Source organism: Calypte anna, chromosome 11 (assembly GCF_003957555.1).
Source record: "Calypte anna isolate BGI_N300 chromosome 11, bCalAnn1_v1.p, whole genome shotgun sequence".
Taxonomy (NCBI): domain Eukaryota; kingdom Metazoa; phylum Chordata; class Aves; order Apodiformes; family Trochilidae; genus Calypte; species Calypte anna.
Genome location: NC_044257.1, coordinates 1,973,015 through 1,998,128, shown reverse-complemented (window position 1 = coordinate 1,998,128; position 25,114 = coordinate 1,973,015). Strand labels below are relative to the sequence as shown.

The window sequence follows — 25,114 nt, the reverse complement described above, 5'->3', positions numbered from 1 at the left end:
GCTTGCAGCCAGACGGGGCAAGGTCCCCCTGGGACCTTCTGCCAGCTGTGGACAGCAGTGACAAACCAAACCTGGCACCTACCTTGCCCAGAGCAAGAGGGGACGTGGGACTGTGCTGCCCAAAGCCACCCTGGGCTGTGTCAGTTCTCACTGCAGCCTCTGGAGCTGGAGGGGGAGAGCCCCACAGGGCTGTGATTTGGGGCCCCTCGTGGGCACAGCACTGGGGTCACAGGGCTGGCATGGGTGGGAAAGTCACCCCATCCCCAGGACTGTTTCAAATCTGTTGGCACCAGGGCTGTGGCCATGAAGCCCTGGGGCCACGCTGGTCCCAGCTGGACCTTCTCAGGGCCATTGGGCTGCAGTCTTGGGCAGGTGACCCAGGACCAGCTGCAGAGGGCAGTTGCCTTCCCAGGCAGGTGGGAGCCATGGCCAGCGTGGGTGAGCACACCACAAGCCCCAGGAGGACAGCAGCCACCTCCCTGAGCTGAGGGTGACCCCTCCTGAGCATCCCCCCCTCTGCTGCAGGAGCCTGACCCCTCGTCCCAGGGCTGCATGCCAGGGAATAGCCCAGTCCCCCTAAGCCCTCCCATTGCCATCCTGGACATGCAGAAGGGGGACATAGTGTCACTATCACCCCCTAAATGATGTTTCTGGGGTGGCAGCAGGTGCAGGGAGCCATCCCCAGAGGATGCTGAGCGTGTGGGTGAATCCTTCCCACTGTGCCACCCACATCCATCCCCTCATCCCTGACCCACAGGGGAGCAGAGCCTGGACACTGGAAAGTGCTTGGAGAGCTCACACCTTTATTTCTGGCAGGGGTGTGACACGAGGATGGCAGGATCAGGCCTGCCACGAGGCAGGGAGCACGGCAGAGCGTGGAGGTTGCCAGGGTGCTGGGCACAAGAGTGCAGATGACAGATGTGATGCTTGGGTAGGAGATGGAGGGACAGCAGTGGAGGATGCAGGAAGAGGCAGTGCCCGGGGTGGCCTGGAGGCAGCTGGGCCAGGAGGGTGCTCAGCACCCCAGACACAGCTCAGTTCATGTTCTCTGAGAGGCAGAAAGTCTCAGATTCCAGCCCATCTTGGACGCTGGCAAGGGAACTGGGGGAGGAGCTGGGCAGGTTGGGGACTCAGAGCTGTCCCCTCATGCTGGCAGGGACAGGGTTGATGGCATTACTCAGGATGGTGAGAGCCCCTTGTGTCCTTCTCCTCTGCAGCCATGAGCCATGATGAGGTGGCTGAACTGCTCTCACCATCCACGCAGGGCCCAGGAATAAAAACCCCCATAAAGCCCCCATAAAACCCTTCTGCAAGGCTGGGTCTAGCAGTCCCCAGCCTTCCCCCCGGGGTGGTGACAGGCTCTGTGCCCAGGACATGCTGGCTCAGAGGGCTGTCACAACCCTTGGGGGAACCCCAAATATCTCTGCAACCTCACAGAGACCTGGAGTCACCCTCCCTGCAGACTCCTGCCCTTTTTCCCTGGCACCTTTTTCTCCTGCCAGACCCAAGCAGCCCTCACTGACTGGCCCAGCAGAACAGCTATGAGTGGATTTTCTCCTGATCCAGGAACTGATCACTGCAGGGCACAGTGAGGCCAGAGCAGAGGAGGACAACACGTCCCCAAACTGTCCCCAAGCACTGTGGGGAGGTGCTGGTCATAGGAGATGCCATGTGCCATAGAATTAGCACAGAATGCTTTGGGTTGGAAGGGACCTTAAAGCTCATCCAGTTCCATCCCCCCTGCAGGGCAGGGACACCTCCAGGTGGACCACATCCAATTTGGCCTTCAACACTTCCAGGGATGGGGCAGCCATAACTTCCCTGGGCAGCCTGGGCCAGGGGCTCACCACCCCCACAGGACAGGATCTTTTTTGTCACATCCCTTCACCCCTCAGGCAGCCTCGGAGATGTCCAGCAGGGTCCGTGGGCAGCAGGGAGCAGGAGGGGGGGGTGTCAGGTGCACTTTCCCTTGCGAAGACAGAAGGGAAGCTCTGGAGCTGGGACCAGGATGGTGCTGAAGATGGGTTGGTAGCTCTCGGGCAGGACCTGGGGGTTCTGCTCCATCATTTCCAGCACCATGTGCCGCACGTCCCTGGAGACGTCACCCCGGAGATCCAGCAAGGTGGAGATGTGCTCATCACTGGACAAAGAGCAAGGTGTGAGCCTGGGCACACATCCCCAGTGCTTCTGTCCCACCAACCTCCTGTGAGCCAGGGGAGCTGAGCTGGGAACTTTGCACCTGCTGAACTTTGAAATTTGCTTGAAAATGACCCTTCAAACCTCCTGAATTTCATTTGGATATTTCATACCCAGTTTGGGTGATTATGATCACTGCAATTTGGGGGTTTGTGATTTCCCACGCTTTGTTTGGCCACCAAATATAGATAAGTGACTACCACAGCTGAACTGCTTTTTCCATTACATCTTTACCCTTAGGACTTTTCAGGAACTCCTCAAATCTGGAGCACGGGGAAAAGGAAACCTCAGGGAGAAGAGGGGAAAATGCCCAGATCTCTGCCTGCTCTGCAGCATAACTCCAGAGGATCCAGCCCAAGCCCAGCCTGCCCCATCTTGCAGGAAAGCAGAGCTGAGCTGCTTCAGGTGGGATTTCAGAGCTGTGGTGCTCGGGGGACATGGGTTAGTGGTGGCCTTGCCAGTGCTGGGTTGGACCTGTTGATCTCCAGGGTCTGTCCCAACAAAGAGTTCTGTGATCCTTACCTGACATCAGGGTACTTGGTGATGAAGCCCAGCACCTCCAGGCTGAGCAGGGCAGGATCCTTGAGGCAGATCAACTCCCTCAGGGCAAACACAGCTTCCAGGCTCTGCTGCTGCCGCTCCAGACCCTGGGAGGGACAACCACCAGAGGTGAGGATGCCACCGTGGTGGCTGCAGCCCCCTCCTCAGTGCCCCCTCGGGGACCTGATGTCACTCCCCACTCTGCATGTGTCCCACAAAGGGGCTGGGGTGCCCCGAGGTGACTCCAGCCCAATGTCCCCCCCGGAGCTGCGGGCTGAAGGGAAGCCTGAAGGTGACAGAGGCGAGCAAGGAGCTCCTGGCTCTGCTGCCCTCCACAGCCCAGCCCCAGCTCCCCAGCATGTTTGGAGCCCTCTCACCAGGCCAGAGAAGAGCTCCCGGAGCTGGGTGGCATCCTGCAGCAGGCGGTCACAGAGCTGAGCCCTCTCCTCCTTGCTCCTGCACACCATCTTCTTCTGCATCAGTGCCCGCAGGTACTGGCTGCTCACCAGGAGCTCACTCTCTGCCAGCAGGACCTGGGCAGGGGAGAGCTGTCAGCACTGGGCACCACCCACAGCACCTGGGCACAAGACTAAGCAGTGGAGACAACCTGCCCTGGCTGGAGGAACGGAGAAAGCAGCTGGATCTGGGGACAGCCATTAACATTCCTGCACCATGCTGTCCCTGATCAGGGTGGTGTCTGGAGGTGGGGGCTCTCCAGCAAAGCCAGCAGCCACCACGTCCCCTGTGCTCTGCCCCACCTCCTTGCCCTGGAGACAAGCAGCCATTTGCAGGAGCTCCCACCACAACTGTACCGTGAAGATGGGTTTCCTGACACGGGAGAAGTCCTTGGCATACTTGTCAATCACTTCACAGATGCTGGTGACCAGCTGGGAGCTGGAGAGCCACTTGCGGGAAGGCAGCTGCAGGCAGAGGGGCTGAAAGAGGCAGAGGAGCAGAGTGGGGTGTCCTGCAGGGACAGCAATCCCATGGGGTGACAGGGAACCCCCCAGCCACTGCCCCCCCGATGGACCCTGTGAAGCCCCCAGGCTCCTGCTGCCAGCCAGAGGTGACCACAGAAAGAGAGAAGGGCTCTGGATTAGGGAATGTTGGGAACAGACGAGGGAGCTTTGCACCTGCTGAACTTTGAAATTTGCTCAAAAATAACTCTTCAAACCTCCTGAATTTCATTTGGACATTTCATACAGTTTGGGTGATTATGATCACTGCAATTTGGGGGTTTGTTATTTCCCACGCTTTGTTTGGCCACCAAATATAGATAAGTGACTACCACAGCAGAACTGCTTTTTCCATTACATCTTTGCCCTTAGGACTTTTCAGGAACTCCTCAAATCTGGTGCACGGGGAAAAGGAAACCTCAGGAAGAAGAGGGAAAAATGCCCAGATCTCTGCCTGCTCTGCAGCATAACTCCAGAGGATCCAGCCCAAGCCCAGAGCTTGCCCCATCTTGCAGGAAAGCAGAGCTGAGCTGCTTCAGGTGGGTTCTTACATTTGGGTCATGGTGCTCCATTGTGGGCAGACCCAGAGGTCTGGGGCTGCTCCTCAGACACCAGCTCCAGCCTGTCCTGCTGTGATTTTACTTTTAATTCCCACTCCACTTCCCTTGTCTGGATGTAACACGGATTTGGCTGAGGGCTTTGACCTCCTCCTGCCCTCCCATCCCTGCCTGTCCTCCAGCCTGTGGGCAGACATTCCCCCTGCATCTCTGCTCCAAGCCTCACACAAGCATTTCATCCTTCAGCTGCTCTTTTGTTTTCATGGCATTCCAGCCCTAAATAGCAACACTGTTAATTATCCCAGATTTTTGGTCCAGATTCCAGGAAAGCTAAATTTGACTGCACTGGCAGGAAACAACTGAGGGCAGTTACAGATGGGCTTGTACCCTCAGCAGGAAGGTTGCCTCCCTCCCTCCCTCCTCTTGGTTTTCTGCCATAAAACTGTGTGCTGCAGCCCAGGGGGGGCCGTGGTGCCCACTCTCTGTCAGTTTGTGATCTGGGGGCTCTGGGCCATCTGCTCCAGTGATACCAGCAGTGCTGGCAAGTGACAGACACGGCCTGAGCTCCGGGTGCTTTATCACAAAGAGCCACGAGGATGATCAGAGGACAGGAGCACTGCCACAGGAGGAGAGGCTGAGAAAACTGGGTCTGTTCAGCCTGGAGAAGAGAAGGCTCAGGGGAGACCTTGTTATGATGTTCCAGTACCTAAAGGGCAGCTCCAAAGCAGATGCAGACTCCCTGTTTACAAGGAGTCCCATGGACAGGATGAGGGGCAATGGGCACAAGGTGCTCCTGGGGAGATTCTGACTGAACACAAGAGGGAAATTTTTCCCCCTGAGGACAGTCAGACACTGGAATGGTCTCCCAGGGGAAGGGGTGGATTCCCCCACTTGGGAAAGTTGGAAGTCTCAGCTCCATGGGGTGCTGGGACATCTCAGATAAACAATAATATCAGAAGGGTTGGACCAGATGATCCTTGAAGTCCCTTCCAACCTGACATTCTGTGATCCTATGATCACCACAACCCAGAAGCAAGGCTGGCAGAGATGTCTGGAGGATGATAACGGACCACAGGGTGTGTGGGGGGACCCTGGGCAGGAGAACACCAGTGCTGGGAGGGCAGCAGTTGGGCTTCTCTTGCTAGAGTTTGCTGCAGCTCTGCCAGCCTTGGGGGATATGGACACAGGTACCTGCAGATCCAGAAGCATCTCCTCCAGCAGCAGCTGGCAGGCCTTCTTCTGTGTCCTGTCCAGAGCAGCCTGCAGGGACACGGGGACTTCTCTGCAGGCAGTGTCAGGGTGCAGGGAGGAGACAGAGGAGCTGGGAGAGAGAGAAGGGACATGCAGACTGGGGGATAAGGTGGGGACATCGGTGCCTGGGGGGTGGGGAGGATGTGGCTTTGTCCCCACATGGTGGGGAGGTGGGGTTGCCAGGAGTGCTCTGTGGTCCTGGTGGGTGTTACCTGAGTGCCAGGTTGTTGTTGAGCATGGCCAGCAGGTAGGAGATGTAGTGCTTGGGTACAGCACGGTCCTTCTGATGCTCCTTCCCACAGTGCACGAGGGCCTCCCGCAGACTGCAACACAGCCAGGGACACCCTGGGACAAGGACCTGGAGCTGGGCTGCTCCTGGGGCCATGTGCACTTCCCACCACCCTCCCAGCTCACTTGGCTCTTTCTTTTGGCCAGCACGGGCTGGGGGCACTGGGACCCATTTTGAACCCTTGGGGAAAGCAGGACTCAGAGGTATTGGAGAAGCACTTGGGGCAGCAAGCCCTGGGAGCTGGTGGCCCAAAGGGCTGTGACAGTAGCCCCACGGGTAGACAAGCTACTGATCCTTCTGTGAGGCAGGTGAGTGACCCACAGTGGGTCTCCATCATCAGCCTGTGGGGCTTGGCCAGGAAACTCAGGGGCTGGGAGGGTGGGCAGGAGGGCAAGGGGCTCCACTGACCGGCCCAGAAATGCCTCGAGCTCCTCCAAGGCCATGTTATAAACCTTCTGCTGCAGAGAGTCATTGATCAAGGAGGCTACTTGAATATTCTCATTCAGCATCTGGAGAGGGAGAGGAGAAGGAAGATGCAGCAGCAGCAGGCTGCAGGCTGTGGCTCTCTTTCTGGGGTCTCTCAGCATGGCAGGGGACCAGGGACCCACCTGCATGATGATGACAGGCAGGGCTGACTGGAAGAAGCCTTGATGATCCATCTCAGGTTCCTCTTCCCTGAACCACTCCTTGAACTCTACCTCCAAGGTCCTCTGCATCCACTCGAGCACACTAGCCTGTGGGATGGATGCCCACCAAGAAGTTGAGGTGGAGAAACAGCTGAATGAGGGAGGGGATTCTCCCCCTCTGCTCTGCTCTGCTCTGCTCTGCTCTGCTCTGCTCTGCTCTGCTCTGCTCTGCTCAGACCCCCCCTGCAGTGCTGGGTCCAGTTCTGGAGTCCCCAGCAGCAGAAGGACACAGAGCTCCTGGAAGGTGTCCAGAGCAGAGCCACTGAAATGCTCAGAGGGCTGAGCACCTCCCTGGGAAGCCAGGCTGAGGGATTGGGGTTGTTCAGCCTGGAGAAGAGGAGGCTCCCAGGGGAGCTCAGAGCAACCTTCCAATACCTGAAGGGGCTACAAGAAAGCTGGGGGAGGGCTTTGGACACGGGGGGGTAGGGAGAGGAGAAGGGAAATGGGTTAAAACTTGGAGAGGGGAGAGTGAGGTTGGACATGGGGAAGAAATTCTTTAATCTGAGGGTGCTGAGCCCCTGGCCCAGGTTACCCAAGGAAGCTGTGGCTGCTCCATCCCTGGCAGTGTTCAAGTCCAGGTTGGATGGGGCTTGGAGCAGCCTGGGCTGGTGGGAGGTGTCCCTGCCCATGGCAGGAGGGTTGGATCTAGCTGATCTTTAAGGTCCCTTCCAACCCAAAGCATTCTGTGATTCACTTGTCAGGTACCAGCTCCCTTGAGACCCAGCACACAGGACTAGGCCTGGTCCCACATCCTCATGGTCTCAGCTGCTGCCAGAGCAGTGCTGGCTCAGTGGTGGTGGCTGGGTCCCCATTGCATGCTTGCTTTCCCCCTCACTCACCTTGACTTTCACCACGTATTTCCTCTCTGTCTGATCAACAAGCTCAGGGGACATCAGGGGACCCAGATCAGAAACATCCACTTCAGGTAGAAGGTCTGGGTGACCCATCATCTCTGGGCTGGAGGGCAGAGGTGGGACAGAGCTGGTAAGAGCTGCGTTTTCCAGCAGTTCCTCCCTCTCCCTGTGCCCTCCCAGTGGCCATCCCCAGGCAGCTGTAGCCACTCTCACAACCCACTCGTGTGCTGGTGGATGACCCAACTCTTCTCCACCAATTCCCCCCTTTGGTTGGTGCTGACCTGTGGTAGACATGAAGAGCCCATTCGAGGAGGAGGAAGAGAGCCTGCTTGTCCAGGTTCTCCCGAAGGATGTCCTGGAGATGGCTAGTGAGGGCCTGGTGGTAGGTGGCAGTGCAGAGGCTGAGGATGTTGTAGTGAGCTGGGACACATTGGACCATCAGGTCCTTGACCACCCGCAGCTCAGACACGATGTCCTTCTGCAGGGCTGCCAGGTGCCTGGCCAGCCCTGCTCCCTCTGTCTTCACCTGGGCAGCACGAAAGAGGGACCCCGTGATGGTCTCCTGGAGAATGTGGTAAAACTTCTGCCTCCAGCCCTTGGGGCGGCCAGGGGGCAGGAAGGTGGCCTCCAGGAGCAGATTGTCATCGATTTTCTCCTCCCGCTCGATGATCCTCACAGCGGTGACAAAGAGAACGGGGTCCTCACGCACCAGCTGCAGGCTGCTGCCTGTGATGTCCCACAGCTGCTTGGCCAGGCTCTCGTTGATCTCCTGCAGGCCACTGAAGTAGGACAGCACGGTTGTCTGGGCACTGGAGAGTCCCCGGAGGTGCAGCTGAGAGAGGATGTCATCCCGGAGCTGCTCCACCATCATCAGCTCCACGTGGGCCTCCAGGAGCTGCTGCCCACGGAGGAGCTGCAGGGTATGGGAAAAAACCTCCTGGACTGTGGGAGGGAGAGCAGAGAGGCCAGGACTGAGTGTGGGGAGTGAAGGAGGGTGGCACCAGGGTGCAGGTTAGCAGGGACATGGTGAGGGGAAAGGTCTGAGTGTCTCAGAACACAGTGCTGGGCCAGGCCCTGGGGAGGTGGTGGCATCTCCATCCACAAAGACTTCCCAAACCCAACCAGCAAAGCCAGACTCACCCCCTCTGGCTCTGCCCCCAGCCCTGCACGGAGCCTGGGGTTGGGTTGGACTGGAGAACTCCCTGCCCAAAGCCAAGTGGGCCGGGATGGTGCCTTACCTGAGAAGAGCTGTGGCAGCACCTGGACCACGGAGGCCAGCTGGACGTGCTCTGCCATCAGCACCCGCATCTGCTGCAGCCCTTGGAGCTGATCCTGGCTGTCCAGCAGGGCCCAGCGTGCAGCCCCCATCTCCTGGCACACGCTCTGCACCTCCTGCACCGCTGACCTCAGCTGCTCCAGCCCCATGCTTACACCCTCCAGGTAGGACTGGACAGTGGACTGGGGAGCAGAAGAGGATGGAGGGGCAGTGGAGAAGCTCTCAAAGGCTGGGAGGCTGGTGCCCCAGCCTTGCCAGGTCTCTCTTGCAAGTTTCCCAGCCCCACAAAGTCACATCTGCTTCTCCCATCCTGCCACCACACCATCAGATCTCTGAGACCTTCTGTGAGGACCCCATCCCATCAGACCCAAGTACACCCAGCTCCAGAAAACTCTCCAACAGCAGGAATTGCTCATTTCAACTGCCCTCTGGGTAAACTGAGTCACAGTGATTATTGGGGTGGGGGACAATAGCTGCTGTGCAGGAGGTGGGAGAAGGGCATCACTTTGGGGTGACCAAGGCAGCAGGGCGAGCAGTAACCAGATGTCTCAGTTTTAAAACATGACTTTGCTTCTGAAAAATATTTGCAAGGCCAGAGGGCCCCTGCCTGCTCCCCAAGGCACGTAAATGGCCTGAAGCAACCCAGCACTCTGCTCCAAAATGGATTTATCTCTTTCCCAAGGCCTGCAGTGGCACTGGCACAGCTCTGTGCCCTGTCACCCCTCAGGGCAGAAGAGAGGCACTGCTGCCTGGGGATGCTGTGGGTATCCACAGGGTGGGCAAACAACACCCACCTTCAGGCGGGACTGGATGGAACTGTTCCTCTGGGTCTCCCGGCTCCGGTACTGCCCCAGCCCCTCCAGTTTCTCGGGGCGGTAAAACACCCCCGAAGCCCATTTCAGAGCAGCTCCTCTCGCCAGCTTCTCAGCCTTCTCTGCTTCCGGCCATTCCTCCTCTGGGGACAAGGCCAGGAGTTAATGAGCACAACGAAGCCTCTCCTGACAGGGCAGGAAGGGCCCCCAGGCCATGGGCAGGAAGCTGGCTGCCCACAGACGGACATCCCAGTGCTCCCAGATGTGGGAAGCGGGACTGTGTCCTTCCACCAGGGCCTCCCGAGAGTGCCACCACCACCACCACCAGGGGCTGGGGTGGTCACAGCGGTGGCAGACACGGCAAAGCTGCCCTGAGGAGCTGTCACCCAGCCTGCCAGCTGGGGCTGTCCCCTGGCTGAGTGCGTGTCCCCATCGCTCCCCCAGACCCAGCCTGGGGAGGGACCTGGGCAGCCCTCGGCAGTGAGTGAGTCAGCAGGGCTGGGGCTGGCAGCTCCACAGAGGCTGAGGTGAGGAGGGAAGAAGGCTCCTGTCTCCCAAAGGGACACAGGGAAGGGCGGGCAGGGGTGGGGGGCACAGGGTCTGAGCCATACCAAGGGGCTTGGCACCAGTGCAGTCATCAGACAGCAGCCCCTTCCCTGTCCCGCTTATCACAGCCCCCTGTACCCAGCTTCTGGACCCGGGACTTCCCCCTGCTCCATTTCCAGCACCCTCACAGCGTGGGTGTCCCCACAGCTCCGTGGGGATGTCACCCGGGGATGTCACCACCCAGTGCCACGGCTCTGCCGGGGCATCCTCGGGGACCGGAGGCAGTCGGGGGCTTTGAGGATGAGCAGTGACCACCGCCACGGAGCAGAGAGAGGATCCGCACCCCCCCCTGCCCCGCACACACACCCCGAGAGCACAAAGCACGGGAGGGAAAGGGTCTGGGGGAGCCCCCGAAAGGCGCTGCACCCCTCCTCTGACCAGCACGGCATCATCCCCCTTACCTCTGGGGCTGGCGGCGTGTTCCTCCTCCGCAGCCATGCCCATGGTCTGGGAGCAGGGGAGGGCGGGAGGAGGAAGCCGGCAGCCGGCAGCCGTTTCCTCAGCCCCGGCAGCCGCGCTCCTCACGGCCTCATTGTGCTGGGGGGGGGACAGAGGAGGGGAGGTGGGGGACACACACACAACACACACCGAGGAAGGTGAAATGGCTGCCACAGCCCTTGGGAGCAGCCGGCACGGAAGGGTTTGGTTCGGAAGGGACCCTAAAGATCATTTATTAGACATCACGCAGGTGATTTATTCAACATCACCTCAATGCTCTATCAACATTCTGGGTGCCCCGCAGCCCCCGCCCCGCAGGTTTACTCTGCCTGGGGACAGACACCGCGGCAGGAGGGACCCCGCAGCCTCCCGCAATGCCCTGCAAACCCCCGCGCCCCTTCCTTCCCCGGGGCAAACCCCCGGGGGTGTTTTCCCCCCGCCTGAGGTGGAGGTTCCGCCCAGGGCAGGCGGGCATAAGGCGGGGCCCGGCGGGGAAAGGCCCGGCCCCGCACCGCCTGCTGCTCCGCCTCCGCTGCGGGTCCGCCCCGCTCCCCGCCTGCCCCTCAGCCTCCTCCGCACCCCCTTCCCGGGAAGTTCCCGTCGTTCCCCGCGTCTCGGAAGCGGAAAGGGCGGCTGGGGAGCCGGGAGCCGGCGGGCGGGCAGATGGCGGAGTGCGGGCCGCAGCCCCCCGGGGGTGGGAGCGGGGCTGCGGGAGCGCCCAGCAGACACGAGAAGAGCTTGGGGTTACTGACAACCAAATTCGTCTCGCTGCTGCAGGAGGCGAAGGACGGAGTGCTCGACCTGAAGCTGGTGCGGGGGCTGCGCGGCGGGGCGGCGGAAGGGGTCCTAGGGGGGGGTGAGCGGGACGCGGCGGGGCCCCGGGGTTCTCCGGGGGTGCGAGGAAGGTGGCAGCCATGTGGAGAGGGCTCCCTGCCTGCCACAGCTCTCTGCCCCTCATCTGCTGCCTTCTTGCCCCTCACCAGAGTGGTGCTCGATCCCAGAATCCCAGACTGGTTTGTGTTGGAAGGGACCTTAAAGCTCACCCAGTGCCAACCCCCTGCATGGGCAGGGACACCTCCCACCAGCCCAGGGTGCTCCAAGCCCCATCCAACCTGGACTTGGACACTGCCAGGGATGGGGCAGCCACAGCTTCCTTGGGCAACCTGGGCCAGGGGCTCAGCACCCTCCCAGGATGGAATATCTTCTTGTTATCTAAACCTCCCTTCTTTCAGCTTAAAATCGTTCCTGCTCATCGTGTCACTCCATGTCTCTCTACAAAATCCCTCCCCAGCTTTCCTGTAAGCTCCTTCAGGCACTGGAAGGTGCTCTAAGATCTCCCCAGAGCCTTCTTTTCTCCAGGCTGAACAACCCCAACTCTCCAGCCCTCAGATGGTCTCCATGCTCTGCTGTGGACTCACTCCAACAGCTCCGCATCCTTCTGGTGCTGGGGGCTCTAGAACTGGACCCAGCAGATGTCTCAGGAGAGAAGAGGGAGAGAATCTTCTCCCTTGCCCTGCTGGTGACACTGCTGGTGATGAGGCCCAGAACATGGTTGGCTTTCTGGGCAGGGAGAGCATGGTGCTGGTGAGCTCCTTGTCAACCAGCACCCCCAAGTCCTTCTCCTTCAATTGATTTTCCACACCCTAATAATCCAGCCCTATAAAGCCTCTGAGACCTACAGAAACTGAGCGACTGTTCCTCCCTGCTGCCCTTTTCTCCCCTGTCCCACAGGGGGAAGGGGAGTGTGGGCAGGTTCATCTTTGCTGAAGGTTGACCCTGCTGCATTTAGGTTGTGCAGAAGTGCCCTGTGAACATCTCTTCTACATTTTGACAACCTTCACCCAGGGGAAGTAACTGTGTCTTTGGCATGTATGGTACCTAAACCTTGATCTTCTTTGTAGGTGAAGTTCCTTCACTGTCACTTACACAAATACCTCCCAGATAGGTGTCCATGTGAGTGCACTGTGACCCTTTGCAGGCAGTAGATGAGTGCTCTGAAGATGCAAGGTCTGGAGAAGTCTCCCAGATGTAGGCTTGTATCCTCTCCTCTTCCAAACTGTTGTCTCTTTGGATTTGGGGAGCATTTCCCTGAACTTTAAGCGATTCTGTGGGTTTTTAGCATGATTTGACCAGCTGTGTGGTGCCATATTTCTGAAGTCCCAGTTCACTACTGGTAGTTGTTCACTACTGGCTCTGTCCCTGTTGGTCCTGGCTCCCTGCCTTACAGCCTTAATTACTCTCCTTCTGCTGTTGTGTCTTTTAAACAGAGGAATCTGCCTCTTGAAAAGGTGTTTGTCCTCTGCCAGGCAGCAGCAGGTGGGATTTAGGAAAGACCTTTGGAATGCTGACTTTGCTGAACCCACTGTCAGTCCCACAGAGAGCTCCTCTTCTTGCCCTCATTCCTTTTACCTGAAGGAGCACTGAATTTTTAGGCTGCCAGACTCAGTTTCCTAGCAGAGCTGAGGAATGGTGGGGTTTGGAGCCACCATGGGTGGAATTTGGTTTGTGCTCAGTGGGGAGGCTGCTGGGTACAGAAAGGAATGAAGGGGCTGCTTCTTATGGTCCTCATGAGATGGAGGATCTGGCTTTGTAACTCGAGGTGCTGGAGCAAGAGAGGTGTGAAATGGTGAGCAGGATGTTTGGCCAGGAATTAAGGTGACAGACAGAAAGGAGTGAAACATGGCAGGATTTGGAGGTCAGTGTCTGTGTCTCACCTTTTTTCAGGCTGCAGATACCTTGGCTGTGCGACAGAAGCGACGGATTTATGATATCACAAATGTCCTGGAAGGCATTGGGTTGATTGAGAAGAAATCCAAGAACAGTATCCAGTGGAAGTGAGTGATGGAGAAGCTCTAAATCGTTCACTGGTCCAGGCTGCAGTGACACTGGGGTTAAAATGCCCAGCTTGGAGCAGGGTTCCTCAGTTGCCTGTGTGTGCTGATGGTAGTGATGAGGGCAGCTGAGGTACCTGTGGTGGAGCTGTTATTTGGGTACAAACTAAGCATTTGCAGCACCTTGGGGTAGAAGAAATGGGTGTCATGGTACTGAAGGTGAGGGAGAGCCCTGCCAGGTGGTGGGCTGTAGGAAGATGAACCAAGTGTGACTCTGCTGGAGGGTGGGGAGGTAGAGCAGATACAGGGCAGTCTGTCTGGGTGGCCAGGCCCTGGCAGGGGTGGCAATGAGGAAGGTGGCAGCCTCTCTGAGATGTTGGGGCTGCTCTAGGTGCCTCCAGAAGCTGATCATGTCCCTTCTTTTTATTTTGCCCAGAGGGGTGGGTCCTGGATGCAACACACGTGAAATAGCTCACAAACTTATTGAGCTGAAGGCAGACATAGAGGACCTGGAGCAGAGGGAACAGGAGCTGGAGCAGCAGAAGATGTGGGTTCAGCAGAGCATCAAAAATGTGACAGAAGACGTGCAGAACAGTCGATATCCTTTGTGTGAACTGACTGCTCTGTCTCTGTGATGGCTTCCTGGGCTGGAAAGTAGAAACTTGAGGGCTGGGTTGGGGCTGGCCCTGCTCAGAGCAGAGGGGTGGTGGGGACCTCATGCTGCTGGAGGATCTGCACTGAAAGGGTCAAGAGGCAGTGCCTTGCCTCGGAAATTAGGGTGCAGCTGGGGAATCAGCTTTCTCTGCAGTGCATGGCTTCTCCTCTGGGTTTTTGAAGTATAAAACCCTGGGGAGAAAAGTGCTTCTGTCTGAGCCAGAGGTGCTCAGAGCTGCAGAGTGCAGAGCTGCTCCTGTGGCTCTGCTCTCTTAGGCTGTTAGCTCTGACAGGTGTGTAGCTTGCAGCCCTGGCCTGCAGACCACTTCAGGGTCTTCTGGGAATGGCGTTTCTGGTGTGCAGGAAGAGAGCACCAGGTGCCCTTTTGAGTTCTTCTCTGTCTTTGCAGGAAGCTGCAGCCTTTCTCCTTAACATTGCAAACGTTAGCCTATGTCACACATGAAGATATCTGCAAGTGCTTCACAGGTAAGGAAATGGGGCTGCACTATACAGATGGAATGCCACAGTCTTGTCAGTCTGTCCCAGCTGCTCTTGTTTCTTCAGGAAAGAGGAGGCAGTGGACCCAGCAGCATCAAGTTAGTGTAGTGTGAGCTCTGATGCCATGAGGGTTTGTGTGTCACCATCAGAGGGGGCAGGTTGTTAATTTTATTCATGTTTAAAGTAACATGTGCTGTTCCTAAGGAAATCTTTTTGCTGGGTGTCACTGTGTGCATTTGTGTCTGTGATGTTGCAGGTCCTTTGAAGGCTTGGGTAGACAACGTGCTGCTAAAAGGAAGCAAAGTTTGTGGCATGGTAGAAATCTGAGTGTCAGCAGGAAAGCAGCAGAAAAAGTGTTCCTTTGGCTGCATCATGGCCTTGTCCAGAAAACCTGCAAGAGGGAGGTGGTGAAGAGCAGCACAGCAGGGAATGGAATGTACCACTTGCTGTGGACCTCTTTCCTTGGTGTGCTGCCTTCCTAAAGCTGCAAGGTGCCTAGATGAAAAGCCACATGTTCTGTCTCAGCAGGGCAATCGTGAAGAAAATCCACAGGAGTCTCTGTCTCTTCTCTAGTGCCAATTTAATGATAGCTATAGGACCCCAAAGAAACAACAAAACCCCAAACTGGCAGCACCGTGTGATGGGGCAGCCTGCAGGACTCAAACCATTCTTGGTTCTGCAGTGTGGAGTCAAAGCTCCTTTCTGCTTCAGAGGACAGTGACTTCTCCTGACCCCAGGCAACCTGCAGCTGCTGCCTTGTGGCAGGGACTGAAGCTGCTTACCCTGACCTCCCCCAGCCATGGATTCTCTCTCTGCTGTCTGACTCTCCCCTCCAAGCCCTCTTCTCACTCTTCTCTTCAGCTCTTCTGCTGTTCCTCTTTGCCTCTCTGGGCTTCCCTTTATACCACTCCAGTTTCTGCTGGTAACTCCTGCACCACCAGCCCTTTGCTTGGTAACTTCTGCATCACCAACCTTTTGCTTTACTCTCTTCTGATCAAAGTGAGCACTTTTTGGGGGCAGGCATTCTGTTTTCTGTTTGACAGGGCTTGGGGCCAGATAACTTGTTAATAGTCTGGACGAGTTTACAGAAGAGCAGCAGACAGCTTATTGCTTGGTTGATTGAGTGTTTTGCATCTTATTGCACCTGGTTTTTGGGAGCCAGTTGTGTTCTGAAGTCAGACCTCACCCAGAGGAGATTAGATCTCACTGGGGGAATATCTGAATTCCTCCCAAACAGAGGCTTGGTCCACCACCTTTTTCCTTTGGCTCTTCAGTGTGTGCCCAACTTTGCTGTATGAATATTCCCTATTTATATTTTTCCCAGCTCTGAAGTTTCCAAGCCTAGCAAAGGGTCTTTTTTTTTTTTTTTTTTTTCCCACATTTGAACTCCTTTTGAACTGGGGTGCAAGCTGGATTTCAGCCCCTGTTTGGTTTTTTCCCCTCCAACTGACTGCTTTTGAACTTGCTTTCTCAAAGTGAGTTAAGGCTTGAATATTCCATGCTTGGACTGTTGTCAAATATGGATTAATCATTTGGATCAATTAAAAAGTGAGAAGATGGTAGCTTTTAGTTACTGGGAAACATGATTTTCCCATCTGGTGCTGTGATGCATTTTGCACTTGTGGAATCAGGAAGGAGGTGGAAACTCACTGTGCACTGGTTTGTAAAAGTATTTGGGATAGGGCCATCCAAGGAAGTGGAAAGACAGCACCTGTCTTGTTGGAGCTTACCAGAGTTTGAGCTTGTGTCTTAGAGCTTCATTATGGTCATTTAATGGGTCCTTAATATTTTGCTGCAGTGCAGATTAGCTAAAGGAATCCCATCTTCCTGACAAATACTTTGCCTGCATGAAGTTAAAGGGTGTGCTCTTCTGCTGCCCACTCTCTCATTGCTCTGGGGATCTTCTGTGAGAGTGATCAAACAAAACTTAATGCCAATTACTGGTGAAGTCTGAATATTAACCCCACAAAGCTTGAACACTCAGAGTGAAAGCTGCTAAGTTCCAATGTTCACAACTTTGGTATATCTCTGTTCACATTTCTCTGGTTAAATGTGAGCCTGGACATGCTCTGGAAGCTTCTGGTCAGTGCTGGATCATCACTGGAGCAGCACCAGTGCTGGCTGGGTGCTCACAGGGCTCTTTTCACAGGTGACACCCTCCTTGCCATTCGAGCCCCATCAGGCACACGCCTGGAGGTTCCCATCCCCGAGGTGAGTGAGAAATCTGTGTGTTTGTGTGTGTGTTTTGAGTGGGGGTGTTGCTGGATTGACCAGGCTGGGGGGTGGCATTCTGGGGTTTGATGGGGTTGGAGGAACCACAGAGCCAAGGAAGGCTCCAGGTATCAGATAATTGCTAGGAAACTCTGTTGTTTGGAAGTACAGTGAGTAACTGGGGTAGCAGCAGGGGAGAGGAGAGCCCTAGGAGTGAGGGGAGTTGTGTGTAGGACCACCCTACACTCTCTGGCCAGCACACCTTCCCTCTGGGAAGATCCTGATCCCTTTGGGAAGGGCTTTAACGTGCGGTCCTGGTCGCTCTTGAATTTCCTCAGGGCCTAAATGGGCAGAAGAAATATCAGATCCACCTGAAGAGCACCAGTGGGCCCATTGATGTTCTCTTGGTAAACAAAGATGCGTGGAGCTCTCCTGCTGTTGTTCTTCCTGTCCCTCCCCCTGAAGACCTCATCCAGTGCCAAGCAGCTGCCCCCTCCAAGCCGCAGATCCCACCACTCGCCCACTTCCAGGAGGCTGCAGTTCCCAGCAGCACCCGACCCTCCACACCCACTCCCACACCCACCCAGGACCAGCCTGCCCCCACCCAGAAAGCTGCCAGCACAGGTGAGCTGCAGGCTGTCACCATGCCCGTGTGTTGAACTGTGGGGCTGGGTGTTTTGGTGGGAATGAGGCTGGGAATAAAGTGCTTGGTTTGGGGCAGTGCCAGCTCCTGGGAGCTGTGCTGGGGAAAAGGCTGATCCTGCAGGGAAAGTGATTGGCAGAACTTAGGAAAGGGGGTCTTGAATCCCAAGTTCACCTTTCAGTTTGAAAAGAGCCTGTGAGGTTTTGAAAAAACCCTGGAACCTCACTGCTGGTGAGGTTGATTGTGGCTTTGTCCAGCAAAGTTTTGAAAGCCTTCAGTGGTGGCAATCCCCAGCTTCCTTGGTGAGCTCCACCAGCAGCACCCTGTCAGGAAAAAGGAGTTCACTGATGTCTCCATCTTTTGAGCTCCATCTCAGACCTGTTGTGTGTGTGTGTAACATTGTTTGGCACAACTGAGAAGTTCTTTGGTTTTCAAGCTGCCTCTCAGGTATCTGCAGGCTGCTGGCTGTTGCCCCTACATTGATCTCTGCCTCACTGAACCAGCCCAGCTCCCTCCACCTCCCTGTGTAGCCCTTGTTCCACAGACCCCTGGCCAGCTTGGTAGCTCTCAGCTTCATCTTCTCCACATCTTTCTTGAAGTGGAGGGCAGCCAAAGCTGACAACAAAGCAGCCAAAGCTGACAGAGCCTCAGCCCCAAGCAAGAGGACAGGAACTTCCCTCAGTGTGCTGGTGTGGCTTACTTCCTGGCTGGTGGGCCTTGCTGTGAGAGTGGTCCTGGCTTACTGACACCACCAGGACTGCTCTGCAGCTGAGTTTTGGGGAGTTTTTGCTGGGTGAAAACGTGAAGCCTTCTCCTCACAGAGCTGCCTGTGAGCAGCATTGCCCATGAGGCTTCTCTCTGTGCTGCAGCTCCTTGTGTTGGGGCTGCTGGGACTGACTTCCCTGTCTGTGTCTCTTCCAGAGTGTGGTGTCTCAGCAGCAGAGTCCAAGAGCAGCAGTGACTTTGCCCCTCTCGGTGATGCTTCTGGGTTGGACACACAGCCCCTGCAGTCCTCTGCCTCTCTGGACAGCTCTGCAGTTCTGCCCAGCCCCTCTACCTCCTTCGAGCCTATCAAGCCCAACCCCACTGGAAGTGAGTATGGATCCTTGCCTCAGGGGTTGTTCCAGGAGTGTGGAGCAAGGGACAGGCCCTGGGCTCCCTTCTGCCTGTGCTGTCAGCTGGGCTCTCCCTGTGTGTGGGCTGGGAACCTGGTGAGAAGGTGACTATGTCTTGTCCTGATGCTGTCACACCCATCCTAGAGAATCTGCAGGGGACACTTACGTGGCATGTGGCTCTGCCGTTATATGTAGGACCCTCCAGTACCTGGAGGGGCTACAGGAAAGCTTTTTACGTGGGCATGGAGTGATGGGACAAGGGGGAACAGTTTTAGGCTGGAAGAGGGGAGATTCAGATGAGATCTTAAGAGGAAATTCTTTCCTGTGAGGGTGGGGAGACACTGTGGCTGCTTCATCCCTGGAAGTGTTCAAGGTGAGGTTGGGTGAAGCTTTGAGCAACCTGGTTTAGTGGGAGGTTTTCCTGCCCATGCAGGGGGTTGGGACTCAATGATCTCTTAAAGTCCCTTCCAACCCAGATCAGTCTGGGGTGCTGTGATTATTCCCTTTCAGTCCCTTCTGTAGTGCTAGGTCCAACTTTTGAGACAGAGTGAAGCTACAGAATTTCCAGCTGTCACTTGAGAGCACCTAGAGGAGCACCTTGTGGGGAGTGCTCCTTTGTTCAGGAGAGCTCTAGTCTCTGCTTTCCTCTTTTACTCAGGAATACTTCCTCTAGCTTTAGTGATCTTGTGGTTTTAATCTCTCAGTGTATATTTGGGGAGCTGCTTGATGAGGTGGAATGAGCTGTAGAAAAGGGAACGTTTGAGTTTTCTGCCAGGAAAGGGCAGGCTGGCCCAAGAAGAGAAAAGCATCCTCTGGGTAAGACACACTTTAAGGTTTTAAGGTTTTCCCTCCACTGCAGAAACCCTAGGTTAGACAGGTATGGTGACAAGAGGAAATCTTACTGAGCTGTAGTTTATGCATCACTTTTTTTCATGCTTCTGCTGTTAGTGTGTCTGAGAGAAGCATGAGCTCTCTGTCTGCATCTCAGAGTAGCCTTGTTGATGGGATTAGGCCTTCAAATTGCCTGTAGCTTCCCACACCCCAGTGGGGCTGTGTGGGCTCTCCCTCATCCTGCACAGGGTAAGTCAAGGTGCTGATGCCAAGTGAGGCTGTGACAGATGGGCAGTGGCTCTTAGGCTGCTGGCTGGGGTAATGTGGATGTCCTGGGGCTGCCACAGGCCTGTGGTCAAGCAGCTGGGCTTGGTTGTGTTGCTGCTGCTCATTTCAGCAGGAAAGTGTCACACAGGGTGTGCAGCCAGAGTTTCTTGGTGGTGTGGGATGGTCAGGGTGCACAAGTAGTGTGGTAGGGCAGTAGGTGATTCTGCTGCATTTCCCACTCTCCATGTAACGATGCAAAGCATTTGGTTTGTTGTGTTTGCAGTACTGGAACTTCCCAAAGAGCTGTCAGAGATGTTTGATCCAACAAGAGGTATGTTCACTCCCTGACATGGCTTTGGTCTGTGCCCATCTACCCACACAAGTGGGACCAATTGTTTTATTTGCTCCTTTTTTGATCATTTTTGGGGGTTAGTTTTTTAAGGTGCTTGTGGTTGCTGGTGGCTGCTGGCCTTCTACTTGCAGTTAAACACTCCTAAGAAACACTGGTTTCTCTATGTATTTTTCTGCCTTCATCTTGCCAGCAGCCTCTGAGCTTGCCCTGCAGTGATCAGATGAGGGCTCTCCATGCCCAGTGCCAGCACTGCTCTGTGCTCAGACTTCCCTTGCTCCTTCTCCAGCTTCTCTGCATACAAGCAAGCCCTGTTAGTCTTGTTTGAGCCATAGCCTGCCTGAGGTTTATCCAAGCAAATGATCTTAGGGAGATCAGGTCTTCTCTCTCCTAAGTATCCCCCAGTGAGTTTGGTGGGGCTGCTGATTTTGGAGCAGTAGGAGAGGGCCTGCTCTTACTTCTGCTGGAAGTTCTGCCCCTGCCCAGAGAACACTGCTGCCTCTTCCTGGGATGGACAAGGTGAAAGCTTTTGATCTAAACAGGGAAGCTTTTTATCTGTGCAGTTATTTCCTGGCAGTGGTGGTGCAGTAAGTCCTGGCCCCTCAGCTGGGCAGAACCCAGGACACAGGTGGTGAGAGATCTGTACAACAGCAGCTCCTGGTTCTGGGTGCTGGGAAAGTGGCACCTTTGTATGAAAACTCCACAGCCCCAAAGGAGCCCAAAGCTCCTCAGTTGGCCTGGAGAACACCTCTCCTGCTTGCTCAGCACCCACTGCTGCAGACAGTGGAGAAAGTCATGGAAATGACTGAGGAGCTCTGAAAAGTAAGTTTGACTGCAGCCTGAAAATGAAGGTGACTGCTGCAAGGTTGAGTTTAACCCAAACCAGCTGAACTGCATGGGCACTGCCAAAGAGGAAGTGTTTGCTGCCCATGGTAATGTTTATGGAGTCTCCTTCCTGGTTTGCAGGGGGCAGGTAGAGATCCAGGAGTGAAGGACAGAGCTGACAGCTACTGAGGCAAAGCTCAGGACAGGAAAAAAGCAACAGAGCTGGGGGAGCTGGGCCTTGCAGTGTGTCCTGTGCAGCCCCTTTCATCCCTGAGAATCCCAGCAATGTTGCCTGGTTGCTGCTTTAAGGCAGTTTTAAGTTGCAAAAGGCAGGAATTTGCCCTCAGTCTTTTGTACAGGAATTACTTTTTTTTCTCTCCACTTGTAAATGGATGCTCAGCAACTGTTTTAAACACCTATCCTGAAAAAAGCTGAACTTCAACCCACACAAATACACACTCTGTGATTATTCCAAGCCCTGCAGACAGTGGAAGAATGCAGGTTCTGCATTGAATTGCTCTTTATTAAAGCCAGTATTATTCCTGCCCAGTTGCTTAGCATTGAAACTCTCTCCTCTCATGACACTGAATTACCCAGGTAGGTTCCTGACCTCTAAGAAAGAGCCTGCTGGGGGTCAGTGTCTTGAAAATGTGGTGATTCAAGTTTGTTTTGGGAAAGCTTATTTCAAGTTTGGGTATTACCTCATCAACCCAGCTGGACCGAGTTAGTCACTATCTGAATTCAGAGAAGCATTCAGAAAATTGTTTTCAAACACTTAGTTTCTTACAGAAAAGGGATTGATTTGCACATCCTTTGGCTGGCTGCCTGTCTCTCTGCCCTTCCAAGTGCCTCATGAACACAGGAGCCAGGAGTAGGAGCTCTGGAGGAAGGGATGATGTTTCAGAGAGAATTCCTGGCCCACTGAGGATGGATGTGCAGAGCTCAGGTGTTCATTCTCTTTGGCAGCATGCTGGTAGCCAGGATTCTGGCTGGATTAGCCACAGCACAGCCCTGGGACAAGGGGGACAAACTAGGGGGGCAAAGGACACAGATCTGGGCAACACTGGGGTTCATTAGTTCTGCTCCTGGAATGGCTCTTCTTTGGGTTTTTTTTTGGGGGGGGTGGTTATTTTTTAAGGGTTTTTTCCCCACTCTTAGCAAAGTTGATGGATAGCTGAGGACTCTCAATGTCTCAGGTTTTAGCAGGTTTTCCCAGCTCCATTTCAGGTGTGTCTTTTAGGGGTTTCCCTTGGAGGAGCATGGGACCCCAGCTAGTGCAGCAGTGCAGAGGGAGGCACAGCCACCTCACAGGAAGGAGACAGGCTTGGGGTTGAAGAAAAGCAGGAGGAAACCTGCAGAATTTTCAGATGTAGCTTGAATTGTCTGACACAATTCTCCTTGGGAGGTCTGAGCCTCCTTTTGCCTGCTGCACACCCTGTACCTCAGCCAGAAAAGGGATAACAGGGGTGAGGGGCACCCTGAGAAGGGTGGGATACTGCCCAGGAGCAGCCCAGGAAAGCACAGTGTGTTTTACCATGCTTGTCTCTTCCCCAGAATGTATGAACTCTGAACTGCTGGAAGAGTTGATGTCTTCTGAAGGTGAGTCTGTCTTTGAGCTCTGCTGCTGCTGTGGCTTTCCAGGGCAGGAGGAGCATCCTGGGTGGTTTTACACAGCTGACAGCCTGGTCATTCCAGACTTCCCCCCATCTTTTCTGTGCTGTGGACACAGACTCTGCTCTCACTGCCCTGCCAGTCCCTCAGGAGGAGCAGGACAGCCTGGCATCCCGAGCCTGACCTGAAGCAACCTCACAGGTTGTGACTGCAGGGTGACCTCCCTGTGTCACGGGGAAGCTCTGCAGCTCAGTGCCCAGTGCTTGGCTCCACCTGGGGGTGCTGAGCTTTGTAACCAACCAACCACGGGCTTCTCTTCCCTCAGTGTTTGCTCCCTTGCTCCGTCTCTCCCCTCCACCTGGAGACCACGACTACATCTACAACCTGGATGAGAGCGAAGGTGTCTGTGACCTCTTTGATGTGCCTGTCCTCAACCTCTGACTCCGGGGTGCAACACAAACCTTTTTGTAACTCTTTGGATAGTGTCTATTTTCTGATCCCTTTTGTGCTAGAGCTCAATGAGTGAGCCATTCAGAGATGCCCTCCTGTGGACACAGAGCCAAGATCCGTGGACTTGCCAGCTGGAAGCCACCCCAGAGCTCCTTCCTCTCCCTCTGTTGCACATGCAGGGTTCATGTACAGCTCCCTCTGCTGCATCCCTCTCTTCACTGGATCCTGGGCTGCGTCTGGAGTGTTCCCAGATCACCTGCAGAGTTTGCCCGGGGGCCTCTCCGAGCTTCCTCAAATTTTGTTTTTTTTTTTCCTGCACTCCTAGAGGCACTTTGCACCTCCTAGGTACCAGCTGCTACAGAGAGCCCAAGCACTGTGGGCAGTTCCCAGGCAGCTAGTTAGGTTTCTCAGTGTCAGTGGGTCAGGTTGGGATGGTTACACTTCTGAAAGACAATGAGGAGGGGAAAAGGAAAAAAAAAAAAAAAAAGAAATGGCACCAATGTGTCCATTTGTTCCAGTGACTCCAGACCAAGCTTAGTATGTTTTACAAGAAAAAAAAGCACTTTTTTTAGCCAGCTGTGCCTCCTAGTGGGATTTGCAGGTTGAGCATTCCTAGTAGGACCCAGGAGCTGAGTGTTTCCCTGCTTGTGCTGGTTCACCAGTGTCACCAGTCTGCTGGTGCATGAGCCATGGGGCTCCAGCTCCTGGTACAGCAGCTGTGCTGTTTCTACAGGGCTAAAGAAGAGGTGCCAGTATGTTTTGGGGTTTTCTTCATTTTGTTTTGTTTTTTTTTTAATTTTAATGTGTTTTTGCCTGAGTGATGTCTGAAAGGATGAGACTGCTCCAGATGGTGCCTGTAAGGCACTCCAGGTACATCAAAGCCTGCTCACACTTGCCAATAGCTGTCTTTTCCAACCATTGCACTTGAGCCTTCAATTGTCCAAAAGGCACCCAAGCAGTAACAATTCAGTTGTAATTTGCCATGATAAGTTATGTAGGTGTTGTTAAAACAGTGCTTTTTTTTTTTCCCCCCCCTTTCTCCCTAAGTATCTGCTTAGGATCAGGTTTTTCTGTATATTTGATTTGCTCCTCTAGTGTCCACAGCCATACTCCTGATTCCTGGTCCTCTGGCAGGTCATTGCCTAGTGTGATGTTTTATCTGCATCATTTTTCTGTGTGATTTTTCTCCACTGCTTCATAACAGGGGGTCTGCTGCTGGGTCCCTTGTGATGATCAGGTGCTGCCAGTCTGGCATCCTCTGCAGTTTAGTTGGAGTGAAATGCCCTGATGGATTTGTCTTGTATTTTGCAAGCCCCAGCTTTGTTTTTTTTGTCATATCCTATATTTGAGTGTCTTCAGGTTTGCATGTTGTCCTGGTGACTTGGTGGCAGCAGCTCCTCTGCCTTCCCTGCTCCCCAGACTGCTGAGGAGGGCCAGGAGGAGCCTGGCTGGCCATGGTGGGGAGGGGGCTTCCAGCCATCCAGGTTTAACTCCTCCACCAGTGAACCTCACACTCATCCCTAGCACCAGGGGTGTCAAGTTTTCAGTTCTTGGAGCCTGCAGAGGTGAGAAGAGTGTTTCCTTGGGATCTGCATCCCAAGCTGGTTCGTCAGGCTGTCCCGTTCTGCATGGGAATCCAGAAGGGCTCTTCCTCTTTTCCTCTGGCATCCTCTTTGGGAAGGAACAAGGGGAAACTCTGCAGTGTGGGACCCCAGCAGGGGGGAACTTCAGTCCCTGTGCAGCCATCCCTGAGCCTCCCTCTGCATGGCAGCTGAGCTGACCCATGGCAGCTGACCCAAGCCCCCAGCCCTGGGTGCCTTTGCTGGCTCCCTGGCTTTGCTCCATCTCCAGCTCTCCATGTCCTGCCTGCCCCTAACCCCTCACCCTGCTCCCAAGTGTTTGTGTTCGCCTCCCATTAGACGTCCTTCCCACAAGGATCCCCATGGAAAAAAATTTACAGATGCAAATGAACTTTAATTCGTATATAAAGATTATTTTTATACTTTTTTTTTCTCAAGGAAAGAAAATCGCCTGTAATATTTGTACAGTGTTCTCCGATGTGAATAAAAAAACCAAAAAACACAACAGGCTTCCCCGAGTTTCCCACCCTCTGTTTCCTCCCTCTGCCCAGCCCCCAGGGACAGGCTGCTCCTGAAACGCGGGGTGCTGGGCTCCCCCCGCGGGAAGGTTCCGGGGAGGTGGGTCCCGTGGAACCCGCGTCAGCTCAGGTGAGGGGGCCGGGCCTGCTCGGGGCTGGCTCAGCCCCTGCCATCACGGTGCGTGGCTGCCCCATCGCGGTGCGTGGCTGCCGGCTCCGAGCGGCTGCGGGGCCCCCCGGGAGGCGGTGGCAGCGGCGGTGACCCGGAAC

At 55.1% G+C, this 25,114-nt stretch overlaps 2 protein-coding genes across 2 annotated transcripts; one reads left to right on the top strand and one right to left on the bottom strand.

Annotated features, from left to right (window-relative positions):
* Window positions 1–1,807: 1,807 nt before the first annotated feature.
* EXOC3L1 (exocyst complex component 3 like 1) lies at window positions 1,808–10,576 on the bottom strand. Its single transcript, XM_030457799.1, has 13 exons — window positions 10,425–10,576; window positions 9,400–9,560; window positions 8,568–8,787; window positions 7,611–8,271; window positions 7,315–7,432; window positions 6,398–6,523; window positions 6,198–6,298; window positions 5,713–5,823; window positions 5,441–5,570; window positions 3,549–3,671; window positions 3,114–3,269; window positions 2,719–2,843; window positions 1,808–2,140 (listed from the first exon to the last, which is right to left on the bottom strand). Exons 1-13 carry the CDS (start codon window positions 10,465–10,467, stop codon window positions 1,954–1,956), a joined length of 2,262 nt encoding a protein of 753 aa, XP_030313659.1. The 5' UTR covers window positions 10,468–10,576; the 3' UTR covers window positions 1,808–1,953.
* A 496-nt stretch (window positions 10,577–11,072) lies between these two features.
* On the top strand, window positions 11,073–23,292 carry E2F4 (E2F transcription factor 4). The gene is made up of 10 exons (XM_030457802.1): window positions 11,073–11,271; window positions 13,186–13,295; window positions 13,729–13,891; window positions 14,390–14,432; window positions 16,594–16,655; window positions 16,994–17,279; window positions 18,220–18,390; window positions 19,795–19,842; window positions 22,240–22,284; window positions 22,622–23,292. The coding sequence occupies exons 1-10, from the start codon at window positions 11,125–11,127 to the stop codon at window positions 22,735–22,737; spliced, it is 1,191 nt and encodes a 396-aa protein (XP_030313662.1). The 5' UTR covers window positions 11,073–11,124; the 3' UTR covers window positions 22,738–23,292.
* Window positions 23,293–25,114: the final 1,822 nt, after the last annotated feature.

Excerpts from the sequence above, each read along its gene's own strand:
- E2F4 (XM_030457802.1), top strand. The coding sequence starts at position 11,125 with ATGGCGGAGTGCGGGCCGCAGCCCCCCGGGGGTGGGAGCGGGGCTGCG. Across the intron at positions 13,892-14,389 it reads AAGACGTGCAGAACAGTCGA|TTAGCCTATGTCACACATGA; the intron begins TATCCTTTGTGT and ends ACATTGCAAACG. Across the intron at positions 19,843-22,239 it reads GATGTTTGATCCAACAAGAG|AATGTATGAACTCTGAACTG; the intron begins GTATGTTCACTC and ends TCTCTTCCCCAG.
- EXOC3L1 (XM_030457799.1), bottom strand. The coding sequence starts at position 10,467 with ATGGGCATGGCTGCGGAGGAGGAACACGCCGCCAGCCCCAGAG. Across the intron at positions 8,272-8,567 it reads GCTGCCACAGCTCTTCTCAG|TCCAGGAGGTTTTTTCCCAT; the intron begins GTAAGGCACCAT and ends TCCCTCCCACAG. Across the intron at positions 5,824-6,197 it reads CTCGAGGCATTTCTGGGCCG|TCTGCGGGAGGCCCTCGTGC; the intron begins GTCAGTGGAGCC and ends GCTGTGTTGCAG.